Genomic DNA, 13,935 nt, shown 5'->3' with positions numbered 1-13,935 from the left:
TATATATATATATATATATATATATATATATATATATATATATATATATATATATATATATATATATATATATATATATATATATATATATATATATATATAAAACCGATGCATTAAATGGAGGGTAGATAAGGCACAGACATGGTGGGCCAAGTAGCTTTTCTTGTATCTAAATTTTCCTGTGGTTTTAATGTTTTCATGCATTTATTAACTGAAAGCAAGACCCACCTTATAATTATAAGTTGTATCCCAAGTTTGTGGACTTGTTTTGGACTTTCTGGAGCCACAGACATTAAATAATCAACCATGTCTGTCTGATTATAAGATGAAAAAAATTTGTTTTTCCTCAATGTAAAAAATATGAGACGTCTTAGTTTCAGAAATACATAAATTTAAAAGGAGGGCATTTTTTTCTCATGTTGTTTAGCATGTAGTAACCATTTGATGACTTCCGGGATATGATGAAATCAAGAACTGAAATATGTAAATTCCCATTTTTATTTTATACTCCAACATGGGCATCAGCGACTTACAATTTTGGTTCTGTCTATCCATCTGTCTGTCTGTCCATCTGTCTGTCTGTCCGTCCATCCAATTGGAGCCTCTAATTGAAAATGACTAGACACATTTCTTTCATATTCGTCACATGTATATTGTTATATCTGGGTGTGAGGCGCATTAAATTATTTTTGGATTGGAGTCCATTTGGCATTGGTTGACAGAATGGGCTAGAGTTACACACACTTACCTCTAAGTTGTGTAGTCTGGGTTCTCGGCCCAGCTATGAACTGTTATCTCAGGCACGGTGATTCAATCAATGTATAGTATGTGCTGTCCCTTTGATGGACGTTAAACTGGTGTCCCATCTGCTGGCATTATTTGATGGAGAACCCATGGAGTCCTTTGCAAAGAGTAGGTGAGTTATCGCTGGCACCTTGACTGAGTTGAGCGTCAGGCCTTGCCAGTCAGTTCATGCAAGACTTGGCCAAAAACTTCCCACAAAAACTTGGGGATAATTGTAGATGTTTAATAATAATAAGAAGAAGTCCATTTGGAATTTCGGTAATTAAAAAAGAAAATTATGGGAGAGATAGTACAGGATTGTAAAAGTTTTCATGATTGTTTATTTACATACATTTTACCATTTCCACTACCAACACAATGGTGGATCCAGGATTTTTTTTAAAGGGGGATAAGGGGAGCAAAAGGGAATGGGTGGGTGGGTAAACGTACTTGCCCAGATGCTGTGAGTGCAAAGCCATTAAGACGTGTCACGCTTAAGGGCTCCGGAAGCTTTGTGATTTTAGATGCTCTCAGGTGCACTATGAGCATTTACTGACCACATTGGCTGCATGTTGGGAAGGGAAAAGAATCATTAGTTTCCATTGAAAGATAATATTTAATTTACCTCTTAATTGTTAATTTTGATGCGATTGAGTTGCACCCTGAAGCTTTGTCAACCCTAGGGGACACAATTTACACAGCAATCCTCTTCAACAATTACTCTGAATGATGTTTTTAAAGTCTAGAATGCTTGCCTGTAAATGTCATAACACAAAATCAAATGTGATATGCAAATATATATGTATATATACACACATATGTACAGGGTGTCTCAAAAGTCACCGAGGGATTTAGAAATTAAATAACATATCTGTTTTTTAATAATTTATGATTATTTTTATTCCAAAATATAATTTATAAAATGGAGATAAATTTACTTGATTTATGAAAAATGATGCAGTTTCGATGTCCTCCATTTTCGGCTTCGCAGAGATGGGCTCTTTCGACAGCATTTTCCATAACAGCGGACAATAACTTGCTGCAGCCCTCAAATTTCTGCACAGATGTTGTCCTTGAGCTGCTGAATTGTATGGGGCCCATTGATGTATACACACTCTTTTCAGTAACCCCAAATAAAATAATCGGGAGGCGTCAAATCAGGAGAACGTGATGGCCAAGAAATTTCTGAATTTCGCACAATTACTCGGTGCCCATGCTGTTTGGGTGTGAATAATTAATTGATCGATAAAATTTAAAATAACATTCCACAGTTTTGGTTTTTAGCTCACTATCGCTCAACTATCAACGCATCAGGCTGTACCAAACAAAGCAGACCAGGCGCTGAGGGCTAGACTATCGGACCTCGCGCATGCGTGCTGTGGAATCCCGAATGACGTCATGGATTTTCACATGCAACGGGATGTTCTCTTGGCAATACAAGGATTGAGGAGGAATGCTGCCATTCACATTTGTAAACCGGATAAAGGCACCGGAGTGGTAATCATGAATAATATTGATTACATCGACAAGATTATGGACATCCTGAAAGACGAAACCAAATTTAAATATCTGGGCAGTGTAATGGAACATGATAGCACGCCTCAGGTGGAAGGTCAGATCGTCAAACGACTGTTGCAGCTTCTCAAACGTGGAGAACTATCAAAGGAGGTGTACGACAGAATTAAACATGTTGGAGCCCAACGTCCAAGAATGTACGGCCTGCCGAAGATTCACAAGGAGAATATCCCTCTAAGACCCATACTGTCCATGGTGAGATCAGCACAACATGAACTTGCCAAGTGGTTGGGAGAGGTACTGCAACCAGTATTGGATTCACTTTCTCATTTTGCGGTCAAGGATTCCTTCACATTTGCAGAATCAATGAGAGCTGAAACACCGACAAGTGAGCACAACATCATGGCATCCTTTGATATTAAAAGCTTGCAAATATCTTTGCAGGCTATCACGAAATGCAGAAACTGACTGGTCGGCAAGGGGTAGATTCCCCCATCGTATACTATCGGTATGTTGATGACATTTTTGCTTTGTTTGAGTCTCGGACACCATGTGACAATTTCCAGGCATGGCTTAACACTCTCCATCCAGCGCTGAAGTTTACCACGGAGCTGGAATCGTCAAACACGTTACCGTTTTTGGACGTGTTGGTTGATAGATCCAAACTTGGTTTCACAACATCCGTCTACCGGAAGCCGACTTTCACAGGGCAGTTGACTCGCTGGAATTCCTGCAGCTCCACGAGAAACACTATTGCCTTGATCAATATCCTGGTTAACAGAGCACAGAGGATTTGTTCACCTTGTAATCTTCCTGCTGAAATTGACAAAATCATGAATATACTCGGTGAGAATGGTTATCCTGAGCATATAGTTAAGAGATACATAGACAAGTTTCTAAACACGACAAAAGATCGGAAGATTGGTCCAGACAAGTGTCCAGTCTATATCAGGATGCCCTGGAAAGGGCAATCATCACGAAGGCTTGAAGTACAAATCAAACATATTGTGTCCAACACATCTCTGGCTGTGCAACCCCAAGTAATCTTAACCTCTCGCCGTTTGCTGACGTCGGTTAACAAGGATGTGCTACCCGGCTCACAAACCAGCAATGTTATTTTTGAGTTTAAGTGCCGATGTGAAGCTCGGTACATGGACCGCACAACACTAAGATTGGCTGATCAGATCAAACAACACGTCCCCTTAGCGATTCGAAGAAAGATTGTGAGGGATAGAACACAACCAGTGCGAGCATGTAGAAATATCCAGCAACCACCGGCCACTGTATCTGCTACATCTGCAATTGCACAGCACCTGGTTGCCAACCCTATCTGTGCAGACCAGTACAATGCAGATATGTTCAGGATATTGAGCCGAGGTCGGAGCTCGTTTCATTTACGTATGTTGGAAGCAACCTTCATCCTTACCACCGATCCAATACTATGTCATCAAAAGGAATTTGTACGATCTCTGTGTCTTTTTCAGCATGGAAATTGGAAAGATCAAGGGAAGTACGGTAACAAATGGTGAATGGACCTAAGGGGAAACCCATCCCCCTCTCTCCAGGATGCGGTTGCAAACGTCAATCATCGACGAACTCTGCTCCAGTCAATGGCAGCTCGAGGTGAAGATGATGAACCGACCAATGGGCGTTCAGATTAACCGTGACGTCATTACGGTTGAACCAATCAGTGTCTACCTTATTGAGACCTGTGTATAAAGCACGTGCTTTCATTTCCTTCTTCACTTGCTGCGATTTTTACCCTGAAGAGTGCAGCATGAAAAGCTTCCGTCACTATTTTGTCGTGTTTGTTTGTATCCATAATATATATATATATATATATATATATATATATATATATATATATATATATATATATATATATATATATATATATATATACACATACATACACACATGTATACTTTTTTTGTTTTCTTCATGAACAATAATTTTATTTCAAACTCTTTGCACTTATTCACAAAAATTACTCCAAGTTGCATAACTTCGCTGGCCGAGATGTATGCATCGTTCTATAATCCACTTTTATCAAATACAGGGTTTATATGTCTTCTTTAATTTGTGACCTGTCCCCAAGAAACCCGTAGAAAGTTGTGCAAAATTTGTTTTTTCATTCGTTTCAGAATATTTGTTTCTTCAGCTTTTTATATAAAATGGCAGAGTACCCTCCTGATGGGCAATCTTGTTCCAAGCATGCAGCATGTTGTTATGATGCGTACCTTTATTTTGGCAGTGTATAGGCAACTGACAGTTCTGTGTCGGCAAAAAAAATCCCATGAAGTTACGTGCATGAAGCAAAAATATATCTCCTGCTTCTAGTTCAAAACAACTTGCTGCACTGAAAAACGTGGGGACAGGAATACTGAACTGTAAATGGTAGGACTTGTATTACCCTCCCCACCTGAAGGTGGCACTCCACGATAAACATTTACATCGAGAATTTGCATTCCCACTCTCCCCCCCCCCCCCAAGACCACCGACAAAGATAAAAACACCCCTACACACTAATTGGGGTCATGCTGATCCTATGTAACAAGTCTGGATGTAATCAGCCCAGAACTGTAGGAGTAATGTGACAAACACAAACACACAAACTCTGGTCCGTGAATTGCAGTAAGCATTGACCAGTTTGCAAACGAAGCCCTTTAAAAATGAGCTAAATCATGAAGCATATCAATATGAGATGTGGACTTTAGTGAGGAAGGTGTTATCAACTTTGATAAAAACAACAGGTAACTCATGACCCGAGTTTTAAATAGTTTTTACTCGTGGTCTTGAAAGGAGGTGAATAAAATCTCAGTTGGTGGAACCGAACAATTTAATTGGACATCTGGGGGGGGGGGGGATAATAAAAAGTCGAGAAACATTCAATAAAATCCCAAATTGCATGTGACACTGCCCACTGCCACAATCTGTGTTGTCATTCAAAGGAAATCCCATTTTACTGATGCAGGAAACAACAGGAAACAAATACCCCTTGGACACACTTTTTCCATATCAATCTCCATGCTGTAGGGAAGAGAAGGTGAAAGTTGTAGCGTCATGTTGTGTCTTCAGTCATTTCTTCTTCTTTTTTTGGTCGAGTCATTTGAGTGTTAACAATTACATGAGAATGAGTTTTGTGAACATCAAACGTTGTTTATCTCCCTACAAACAACACATGTTTATCGTAGTACCTGAATTTGTTCAGGAAGGATTGCTTGTTCAAATATATTTATGGGTAGTGGGATTTGTGCAGGAATCGGAAACAGTCCCCTTTCGTACTGTGTTTGTGAACCATACGGTGAGCGGTTCGATTTTCAACTTTCCTTTTTTTTTGTTTTTCTCCGCTAACCCGCTCCAAGCCTCCGACCTAGCCCAGGGTTTGATCCTTTATTTGGCACCATGATGACACATAGAGTGGCAGTGCAAAGGGTGGGAAGGTTATTTTTTGTCTTTTTTTTGTGGATTTTGTCATAATGTTTGTTTTACTCCCCAAAAAGGAGAGTGCAGACCCCGCAGGAACTGGATCCACCCCTGCAACACATTACTTTGAATTGTTTATTCATTTACATACAGTTCACCATCTGCACTACCTGCATATTTATTTAGTTGTTTAAATGTACATCTACACATCCCATTTTTAATGTGCGGTTGGGGGTTGTGTCCTCGATTGTAAACTAATTCATTTTGAGAATCAACTACAGGGCAAAGGTGGCCCTCAACAAATGTTAATCAGTTTTTGGCATGCACGTCAACTTGCCAACTACAAGTTATCAAGATTGAGCAGCCATGTGAGTCAAAACACACTAATAAGAGGATAAATAAATCTTTAACCATTCGACCAACCGGCAAGTTCTAAAATATGCATTTTTTACAATAAATTGTTTTTTTCTGTATGTCACATATAAATAGTATATCAACATTGATTCTCAGTTGTTTTTAGTGACAAGATTATATTATTAATTAAATGATTGCACTTAATGTGTCAGTTTCTAATTTTTACGCAGCATATATTTTGCATTCAAAAAATATTAAATGAAATGTCCTTTTTTTGTTTGTTCTTTTATCCCATAAGTGGAACTGTGGCTCCCAAAGGTGGTGTTTCTTTTTAAATACAAAATCAAGGCTTATGGAAGAGCGAGAGCACTGATTCAGTCGAGCTAGGCTGTGCGCTGAACCCTCTCCATGGCAACTGTGTTCTTCCTCAGATATGGCAACCAAAAGTGCACACAGTATTGCAGATGAGGCCTCACTAAATTCATGTACAGAGGTAACACGACCTCTATTGATTTGTAATTTATAAAATAATCTCACATAAATCCGATTAGCCTTATCTGTAGCTGTGTGGAACTGTCCTGTTTGCTTAGTCACCTACCCCCTTCAGCACAAATTACCACCCCCAGACCCTTCTCCTGTGTCGCACTCTCCAAGATTGCCCCTTTCATTATGTAATCCCTATTTTCATTATTCTTCCCCAACCCCAGCACCTTGCATTTCCTAAAGTTGAACTGCATCTGCCAATTTATTACCCAGTCCATTGAAGGATCTGGACTTTGCTGATTCTGAATACCCCCTCTCTGCTGTATATCTTACATTCAAGCTTTGTGTCATCTGTAAATTTTAAAAGCCGACTCTTCACCCCCATTATCCAAACCATTGATGTAAATTATGAATAATATCCGTCTTCGAACTGATCCCTGGAGTACCCCACTCCTTATATCCTCCGTTTACAGCACTCGTTGCTTCCTATCACGAATCCAGTTTCCATTCCAGTTGTCTACTCCAGAAGCGACTCCAAAAATCGCTTCCAAAAAAACAAACAAACACCTCTTTGAACTATCTTGGCCAAATTCCAAATTACTGCTTTAACTTACAGGAGGCACGAGATCAATGGCACAGCTGTGCCCAAATCAAATGTTGCTTCCTCCAGCTATTTGCTGCATACTGAAGAAGAATAGGAGCAAAGGATTGATGAACAATGTTAAACTAGAATGGCACTCGAGAGAGTGTACATGTCTGCCAGGCTGAAGTTTACGTTCTTTGTATCCCGTTGAGAGGCTGGATCTGCCTCCGGACCTTAACCAAAATCTAATTGGCTTGTTATTGTCACCTACCCAACTCATCCACCAAGTTTTTTTTTCATAGCCATCCATAACATTTTGAAATATGCTATGTAAAATCAGGGGGTCCCTGCTATGTCATCCCTCGATTCATCATTTCGCCTCTCCATCATCAATTTATTCGGGAAACAAAATCGCTATCCGTCGAATAGTTTCGCAATAACGTCGTTTTCTGAATGAGGCAGAGGGGAATGGCGTAAACTCCACGCAGTGTGAGAACAGTCTCTTGTAGGTGACATGACATGACACCACTTCGCTGCCCACAATGCACTACCATTCTTTGCCTCCCAGTCTGCGTATACAACGTTGTGGACTTACTGTACATCGCGCGAGCTTGGGTCTTACTGTGTTCTCGCCCTGTAATCTTGTAACAATGAGCGGAAAGTCGAGCAGTTCAGGTAATGCGGCCTGTGCTGCAGACACGGCCGAAGTGGGCGTGAAGGCCGAAGTAGGTGTGGCACTGTGGGAGCTGTTCTTGAGGTCCCGTGTGGACACTGCAGGGGGTCGTGGCACGAGTGTGTGTGCTGGCACAAAGGCTGGAGCCTGGGTCCATGGGGGAAACCACGTGGCCTCGTGGGAAGGATAATTTAGGACCGATGGACTGATGCAAGCGGCTTGACAGAAACAATTAGGTATTTTCAATGTGTAAGACCGCTAAATTAGCATTATAAAATAATTTAAAATTATGGTAAGTAAGATAAAAAGGTGTTTGGGTTTTTAAAATTTGTTTAATTTATTGTGTTTTTTTCCATGTTTTGTGTGTTTAATTGGTATTTTTTGATTGCTGGGCTTGTTGAGTGATGTTGTATTGGATGTAAACTAAGTGTTGGAATGCATCTTCCTAAATAAATAAATTTTTATGGGGAAAATTTTCCCGCTATCCATCGTTTCGTTATAAGTCCAACTTTTCAGGATCACATCGTGGACATACTGTATCGCGAGGACTCCCTGTATCATTTTTGGCCCAATCTCTCAATTATAAAATATCACTTTGGAAATCTTCACCAAAATCGAATCAATTCTTCAGTGGCTTACACCCAACCTGTCCACCAATTTTTGTCCAAATCGGTCTGCAAGTTTTTGAGATATCCTGCTCACAGACAGACAGACCAACAAACAGAGAGACCGACAGGGGTGAAAACATAACATCTCCGTCCACCTTCGGTGGTGGAGGTAAATATAGTGGCTGGCATATCTAGCCAGGCTGAGAATTCTATTCCTCCTTGGAATTATGTAACTCCTTGCTCTTGCTCAGAACTCTCGCATTGCAATTGCAATTGCAAAAGCAGCAGGTATTCGGTTAAAACCCATCCCCATCTTTTATTCACCTGACTTTGCACCCTTCCATTTATTCTCCTTCTCATCTCGGCTCAAAACATCTGTGGATGTTTCCTTGAGGGCATTATGACAAAATCTTTGAATGCTTTTGAAGAGCATTTTGAGCAAAGGGAAGAGAGCTTAAGCTACGGGGGCACACAAAGATGTTTGAATAACGTTGAAGGAAATAGGTTTTCCTTAAATTAGGTTGAAAAAAATAATAGAGATTATACTTGGGTCTATTTATCATCACTTCGGAGATAAAATCCATTGTTCATGTTATCCTGCTGACACAGACCATTATTAGCCTTAATTCACAGAGTTTAGTATTGCATTGCATCAACATGGAGTTGCCAACCTTCATGAAGTAACATGTCATCGAAAGCATGGATGCAGGAAGAATTTTAAATGACCACTGACTAGGTTTGATGAATTATTGATGACTTGGAGTTCTAAGGTTTTGCAGCAGGAAAGGATATCTGCAGAGAGGAACTCTAAAGGTCATGTCTCTGACTCTCTCCGACTTTCTTCAGCTCCACGCGGATCTCCTCGTGACCTTGATCTGGAGGCCGTTAATTCCTCAGCTGTGAGGGTGACCTGGCGTGCACCTGCACGCTTCGAATCTCTGGTTCCCCTCAGTGCATTCCGGATCCTTTATGCACCCCGATCCGCAGCAAGTTTCCCTCAGTCTGCTAGCGAGGTCATCCTCGCACTTCCTCACCCTCAGGTAACATACCATTAACCAAATGTAAACAACTTTCCTTGCCGGTGTTACATCGGTTACATTATTTTTCTGGGACAATTATCATGCGATTGTGATGCATTTGTTCGTCAGAACCATTGTCGTCTGTTGTCGTCTCCAGAGTGCTGATTTTCACAATGTAGTTTCAGTAGCTGAGGACCAACTCTTGATTGATTGCTATTCTGCCACAGGGTTATGGCAGGAATTCGGAATTTGAACAGGATACCATGAAACCCAAATGCCTCCTGTTTTGTAAGGCCTTTGCAAAGAGGAGGCACTCTCCAGAATCAATGCTCACTTCCACTCATTAATTCCTCTTTATTCCCACCTGTAAAACGAATTCCTCGGGCTCTTCAATCTCATTACTCCTCGGGTCTCAAGACCGTTGTTATCGTCACCACCTGAGATCATCCCCAATCCAAAACCATTATCTTTTCTACCCCCATCAATCCTTCCCAAGCCAACCTCTTTCCAGGTTTCCAGTTTTTCCTTCCTGAGAGTTTGTGTCTGTATCCATCTTGTTCACCCCCTGTGTCTTCCCCTGGACCTCATTCATCCCCACATTCATTATTTCTCCAAGTCTCCCTCAACCCTGCTGCTGGTGTGTATAACATTAACCCCCACCCCCTTTCCCATATTCCTTTTGTTGTCACACCCTGATCTGTTTTATGTTGTAGCACCTCCGCAAACCTTGATATTGTATTCCAAAAAGGCACCAGAAAACACTTTGTGGGCGAAGGATTGCAGATGGCACACTCAGCCGAATGCCCCTCCGAAGGATTGCATATTCATTGATACCATCTCTTGTTCTCAAAGCACCAAGCCAACAGTTTATACTCTCGGCAGTAATCGAACCCAGACTAGACAGCTCAAAAGCAAGTAATCGATGCTGTAAGATACAGTGCCCTCCATAAGTATTGAAACAGTGAAGTCAAATTTGCTATTATTGCTATATACTCAAGAAATTTGGATTTGAGATCAAAAGGTGAATATGAGACAAGAGGACAGAAAATCAGCTTGTATTTCTTGGTATTTCTATGCATATGTGTTTTACCATTGTAGAACAATAGCACTTTTCATGTTCATTGGAAAAAGGCATCATAAAGTCTCCACCATTTTAGGTAAGCCTAAGTATTGGAACAAATGACTGACTGTTTTTTTTGTTACTCAGGTGTTTCTTGTTGCATTGATTGTCACACGTAAAAGAGCTGTGAATGCCTAGTCTTGGTTGTTTCCTTTGTTTTTGCCTTGGGAGTCTACCTTAGAAGTCGGAAGGCATAAACCAACATGAAGACCAGAGAATTGCCGATGAAAGAAAAGTAAACAACTTGGAAGCTGAAAGAACAGAATAATTCACTTAGAACCATAGCACAAAAATTGAGAACAGCAAATACAAGAATTTGGAACATCATGAAAAAGAAAGAAACCACCAGTGTACTTTGCAATAGACAACGGCCATGTCATTACTTTAATGAACTGCAGTTGATGACTGTAAAATCATCAGAGCTGTGAAGAAAACTCTGAAGCAACTGTCAGTGACATCACCAACAACCTCCAGAATGCATCACAATGTACCGTTCACAGAAAAGTTTGACAGCAGAGTTAAAAGGCTAAACTGTAAGATGCAAACCTGACATCAGCACCAAAAAGAGAAAGCCAGATTCGAATTTACCAATAAGTCGAGAGGTAAGCCAGTGGAGTTCTGGAATAACGTTTTATGGGCAGATGAGAACAAGATAAACCTTTACCAAAGCGATGTAAAGGCGAAAGTGTGGAGAGAGGAATGAACTGCATATGATCCAGAGCAATCTACCTCATCTGTGAAGCATGGTAGAGGTAGTGTCATGGCTTGGGTTTGCATGGCTGCCTCTGGTACTGGCTCCCTCATTTATATTTATGATGTAACCAATGATGGCAGCAGCAGAATGAATTTAGAAGTGTACAGAAGCATTTTGTCTGCCTATGTACAAGAAAATGCCACCAAACTCATTAGGCGGCGTTTCACCATGCAGCAAGACGATGACCCAAAACACACTGCCAACACAACCGAGGAGTTCATCAGGGGATAGAAGTGGAAGGTTTTAGACTCGCCAAGTCATTCTCCTGATGTAAATCCAATGGAGCATGTATTTCACTTCCTAAAGATGAGACTGAAGTTAGAAATCCCCCAAAATAAACAACAACTGAAAATGGGTGCAGTCAGGTCACAGGCTTGATGTCCTGATTGCATGCATGGGATATGTAACCAAGTACTATGATAATACTTTAATTTACTTTAAATTGATTTGTTCCAATACTTATGCTTACCTAAAATGGGGGGACTTAACATAAAAAGGGCTATTTTTCTACAATGGTAAAACACGTTTACATAGAAATACCAAGAAATAAAAGATGACTGTCTGTACTCTTGTCTCATATTCACCTTTTGATCTCAAATCCAAATTTATTGAGTATATAGCAATAATATCAAATTTGACTTCACTGTTTCAATACTTAGGATGGCACTGTATATTTAGTCCTCCTGCAGTGGCATGCATTTTGGAGTTAAAACTTTTTTCTTTAAAATTGTGGTTTATTTTCTCCCCAACATGATATTTACTCCACTCGAGCAACTCATGGGATTGTAATTGGAACATGGATTCATTTATGTAAAATAATTCATCAATTTATTTTCATCGCACTTTTCATTTCGAAGCAAAATTCTCAAAGCGCTTTACCAATAAACTAAGAGTTCCAAAAAAAAAAAATTCCACCGAATTGATACATTTGACATCCAAATTCTGAATGAAAAAATGTGTAGTTCAGTGACCATACTAATATCCGACATTCTTAAATTGATGAAACGACATCGTTTTCATTTCAAATTTATACGCCGACATAAATTCTGCAAAAATAAATTGTGATTGAATGAGCAGGCAAGAGCCGCATTTCTCAGCAACTGCGCAATGACTGCTTGAGTTCTTGGAAAAACATTACAATTGCATCCACGATAAGGATACGATTCCATGTAGAGCTGCATGAGTGTACAAGGACCGCTAATGTTACAAAGTGTGCTGGATTATTAATAATAATAGGATTTTTAAAAAAGAATCATAAATTAATAGTCCCCTTCTAAAGGGGCTGTCACACCTTGATGATTTAGCCAGCATATGCCGATGTATGAAAAATTTGTCTAAAACGCTGGTACACGTCGAATACGTTATGGGTAAGTTTTGTATACGTTAAGAGCATGCTGAAGCACGCTGGCATACGTCTTAGTACGCCGAGCTCGTCGACAAATTTTAACATGCTCAAAATTTTTCGACGTATGCCAACGTATGACTCACACGAGCCTAGTGTTGGCGCAGTGGTTAGGGCAGCGGCTTGGGATCCAAAAGGTCCTGAGTTCAAGTCCCGTTGGGCCACTGAATTAATACACCAGGGGGTTGACTCAGCCTGTCATCCTTCCGAGGTCGGCGAAATGAGCACCAGTGAACTGGGCCGGTGTATGCCCCGGTTAAAATAGGTGTACCATATCCCTGTGTCTTAAGAGGCGACCAGGGTTGTGTCAGGAAGGGTATCCGGCGTAAAACATGTGCCAAATCACTATGCGGATCATACGGATGATCCGCTGTGGCGACCCCTAACGGGAGCAGCCGGAAGAAGAAGAAGAAGCCAACGTATGACTCACACGTTCCGCATACGCTGGCCATAAGTGGTAGGCACGTTATGCGATCGTTGACACACATCGACACACGTTACTTGTAAGTTACTCACAAGTCGAAACACGTCGAGGTAATGTTTAGCGTACCCGAAACTTATTTTGAACCTATGAGTAACGTGCTTTGAACCTATGTGTAACGTATCTCCAACGCATAGTGACGTATGTAGACGTATTTGACGTCTTCCGGACGACCACAGAACTTACTGAACGTGTTTCTAACTTACAGCTACTATATAATGGCGTAACCGACGATACGCTGCCGCACGCTATGCATACGTTAGACTATCGTTGAGCATACGTAGTGAACATCGACAACATGTGAAGCATTCATTGGTATAAGTTCTCTATAAGTTATCAAAACGTTCTGTGTACGTTACTAATATGTTATGCATTTGTCCAACTCGTTACGAATATGCCAAAAACTTTAAAAAAACATCAATAGTTCAGCGTAGAAAAACATAAAAAAAGCCGAAGAAAACTTCGAAGAATGCTGCAAAGAAGTCTCCTGGCCATGGCCGTGGACACGGACGCAAGGAGGATCCATCATCACCCATACCCTCCCCATCACACTCACCTACTACTACTGACATGGACCTACTACTACTACTACTACTACTACTACTACTACTACTACTGATACTACTGACATGGACATGCACTCACCATTGAGTCTGAAACACTGATGGGTTCCTCCTGTGTGAACCCCATTTTTAAATACCAATTCCTCTAAACGCTGCCAATGCGCCATTATA

At 40.6% G+C, this 13,935-nt stretch overlaps 1 protein-coding gene across 2 annotated transcripts in view; it reads left to right on the top strand.

Moving 5' to 3' along the window:
* The window catches only part of LOC147025135 (receptor-type tyrosine-protein phosphatase delta-like), a 278,354-nt gene that overhangs the window by 35,689 nt on the left and 228,730 nt on the right, over positions 1 to 13,935 (top strand). For both annotated transcript variants that reach the window (XM_085885801.1, XM_085885802.1), the window contains exon 3: positions 9,272 to 9,465. In XM_085885801.1, coding sequence (XP_085741927.1) covers positions 9,272 to 9,465 — 194 coding nt within the window. The remainder of the gene's footprint in view (positions 1 to 9,271; positions 9,466 to 13,935) is intronic.

This window comes from Eptatretus burgeri, chromosome 6, assembly GCF_056783735.1.
Source record: "Eptatretus burgeri isolate ZD-2024b chromosome 6, Ebu_testis_v1, whole genome shotgun sequence".
NCBI lineage: Eukaryota > Metazoa > Chordata > Myxini > Myxiniformes > Myxinidae > Eptatretus > Eptatretus burgeri.
This window is presented reverse-complemented; position numbering and strand designations above follow the sequence as displayed.